The sequence below is a fragment of the Pygoscelis adeliae genome, unplaced genomic scaffold, assembly GCF_000699105.1.
Source record: "Pygoscelis adeliae isolate BGI_AS28 unplaced genomic scaffold, ASM69910v1 Scaffold166, whole genome shotgun sequence".
In the NCBI taxonomy this organism is placed as follows: domain Eukaryota; kingdom Metazoa; phylum Chordata; class Aves; order Sphenisciformes; family Spheniscidae; genus Pygoscelis; species Pygoscelis adeliae.
This window is the reverse complement of record NW_008825156.1, coordinates 2,346,997-2,350,404: the sequence shown is the minus strand read 5'-3', so window position 1 is coordinate 2,350,404 and position 3,408 is coordinate 2,346,997. Positions and strand designations below refer to the sequence as shown.

Here is a 3,408-nt window from a genome sequence, read left to right as displayed (position 1 = left end):
CGACAAGCACAGCTGAGACTTGCTGAGTTGTTCTTCACTGAAAGTTTATTTTCACATGATAAACAATTGTGAATTAAATGCTCTTTGATTTGCAAATTATAGTCTACTTTTCCTTTTGTATATGTGACAGGTTGTCAGTAATTAACAGTGATGCTAATGCAGTTAATGCACGTTTTATATTACAGGCAGCAAAACTGGCAAAAATGAAGATTCCACCACATGAAATGTTTAAATCAGAACATGACAAATATTCCATGTTTGATGAAAACGTAAGAGACTTTTCTTTAGATAGGGAGTAGTTTTCCTTCCCCAGTTGTACATACTCAATTGCATGTGTACATAGCTGATCTTGTTCCAAAACCTCCAGGGCAGTGCTATTAATGTAGCGGGAAGAGGGAAGGAGAAAAAGAAAAGGTGATATATTAATTTTATTGCACATACATATTGTATTGGGGAGCAAGGTTCTCTGTTAGCCATCTTTTAAAGGGTATTTTCATTGTACATTGGTTTCCTTTGGCCCCTCTCATTGCAGAGCAAAATTCCCTGTAGATATTGTGGGTAGGAATATGCATGATGTTTGTTCAATGATTTATTACCCTGTTGCAAGGCAAGGAATTACTTGCAAGTACGAACTCCCCAACTCTGCCAGAACTGATGTTTTTCACAGAGGCCCTGTGCTTCCTTTTTGCTTCTGCCCGCTGTTTTGCTCTCTCCTGGAAAAGGATCTCTGAAGGGTCTGTATGGATAACTTTGCTCTTGATTGCTCCCCTTGAGGATAAAAGGTGTTACTTGGAAAACATAAAGCACTGTTTCTTCAGCGCTTGATCTGGGACATTGATCCTGCTTCTGCCTGTCCCCTTCACTTGCGTAAATCCAGGCCCTGGGGGCAAGTAAGAATGGAGAGTGTAAATACTGGAAAATACCCCTGCAAGCCAAGGAGAATGTCCATAAAAACTCTGATCATACTTTCTCCATCGAGAACACAAATCTATTATTGCTTTTGCTTTAAGCCTTGAATCCAATGTGGTAGTATGATTAAAAGTGGTCTCTTAACCATCTGTTCAGGAATTAGTCACTATTCTCTTAACTATAACCATCTAGAAGTTAGTTGTCTAAGCTTCCCTTACTTAGTACAGAACAGAAAATAAATACACGCTTTGCTCCTTCATTAACTTGGAAGGGAACATACACAAATAGTCAAAGTTAGTTGTCAAACTTCTAGGTGACTAAAATTAGCCAAGATGCAACCCATCCTGACAGCTTGACATTATGACATTATCCCCCTAACTTATTAAAGCACGATTCCATAAGGAGCAAAAGCAGTCCATGAATTTATTCTTTTTTTTTGTTTTAATATTTCAGGGATTTCCCACCCATGATACAGAAGGCAAAGAACTCAGCAAAGGACAAATTAAGAAGCTAAAGAAACTTTATGAAACCCAAGAAAAGCTATACAAGGAGTATCTACAAATGGTTCAGAATGGAAGTGCAAATTGAAAACAATGGGACATTTTTTTAGAAGGCGAGTGCTAGGTCACCATTGAAGAAGCGAGCATATACCTATGCTCAAATTCCTGTTTACACTTTCTATTATGTGCAAAGTAAAAATCCTGTTTACGTGGATTAATAACGTCATCTGGAAAGTCAATAAAAATCCATTCTTAAAAAAAGCCAAACTGTAAGAAGTTTCTTCGCAACAACAGTAGCAGGTTGAATGGTTGCCAGTTCTATTTGGGAAGGTGCTGCTCAGTCAGCAAATCCACATAAGGATTCTTGTTTATTATAGCTGTCCAGGCTTTGGTTAATTTGTCCTGCATACTGATCTCTATCTAAAACCCACTGTAGCTTGCATTCTGGAATACGTCACAGTCAGCAAAATTTACTACTAAATGGGAGCTGAGTAATTTGTCCCACAGTAAGAACAGTATTTTCCAGATGACTTTAGTATCTTTACATAAGCAGGAAAAACTGGGTAGTTCTACTATGATACTTACTCTAGCTGCTGTTATTAAAAACTCTCATAAGTATACCCAGAACACTTTGCATAGTAGAAGCTAACAGTCCCTTTGTTGCAAAAGGGAACAGATCATCATCTTTGCTCAACCTGCAGTTGCAGTCAAGTGGGTAAGTACAAGGCAAATGCACCTGCATTGAACAAACAGGTGGGGAAGACATGAAGGGCTAATGGTGGAGGGTGCTGCATTCTTGGAGCTATCCCTCCAAGGAAACAGGAGTGCTGCCAAAGTACCTGATTACCCAAAGTACTCAGTACCTAATTACCTGTTCAGAGCCAAGGGGAATTAACAGGGTTTCTTACTGAGCTATGGTTTGTGGATTGGTTTGCAATTAGGAAATACAGCTATAAATTGCTTGTTATTAAAGACTGATCTTTTTAACATGACAATTTAACTTGGAGTTTAATAATCTTTCTGATCTAGTATGGACACAATATGTCTGCAAGGACAGTTCTCTGTTGCCTAATAATGCATTTCACTGGCAGTAGCTACTTCACGAAATCCTAAAAAATATGTCACCTACTTCACAACTGCATATAACAGCTAAGTGTCCAATATGCAGAACTATATTCATCAAGTATTCTTAAGCCTTAAGGTGACTTGCAGAAGGTCGTACTGTGACACCTCTGTTCTCTCAACTCTTAGGTTCATGCTATAACCATTAGGCTATGTTTCCTTCCTTAATTAGGAGTTAAAACATCTTTGCTTTATATTTTTATATTTATATTCCTCCTTCTGAGGAATGAACGTATTTGGAGTAACAGAAAGGTCTAGTAGTTTTTTTTTTTTTTCTAGTTTGTATGTATTTGCCTTTGAAAACATATGTAATGTTAAGGTCAGTAAAGCACATGCATCTTGTATGCAGAAAATAAAATCTGTTGTAAAGTACAAGTTGTATGTGACCTTTGTATAGTGGGAAGAATAGAGAGCTTATCTTTATTCCACAACCATCTTTTTGAAATGTGGTTTACAGAGATTTTCCTTTAGCTTGCTATTACTAATCGAATTCATTTTGCATTCAGTATTTGATTATTCTGCTAACTTCTAATTAATTGTATAAATGCATGTTTGTTGTGGCTTAACCTCAGCCGGCAACTGAGCACCACACAGCTGCTTGCTCACTCTCCCTCCACCCCCGGTGGGATGGGGGAGAGAATCTGAATACAAAAAGTGAGAAGACTCATGGGTTGAGATAAGAACAGGTTAATAATTGAAATAAAATAAAATAGTAATAATAACAACAATAAAAAGAATATACAAAGCATGTGATGCACGATGCAATTGCTCACCACCCGCCGACCAATGCCCAGCCAGTCCCCGAGCAGTGGCCCCCTGCCCAGCTTTCCCCCAGTTTATATACTGAGCATGACGTCACATGGTATGGAATGTCCCT

The 3,408-nt window shown here is 38.2% G+C and overlaps 1 protein-coding gene across 1 annotated transcript in view; it reads left to right on the top strand.

The window, feature by feature from the left end:
- CARS (cysteinyl-tRNA synthetase) overlaps positions 1-2,895 on the top strand; it is a 38,432-nt gene extending 35,537 nt beyond the window's left edge. Inside the window, exons 23-24 of the mRNA XM_009328599.1 lie at positions 186-269; positions 1,363-2,895. Coding sequence (XP_009326874.1) covers positions 186-269; positions 1,363-1,497 — 219 coding nt within the window. The 3' untranslated portion in view covers positions 1,498-2,895. The remainder of the gene's footprint in view (positions 1-185; positions 270-1,362) is intronic.
- The last annotated feature ends 513 nt before the right edge of the window (positions 2,896-3,408 follow it).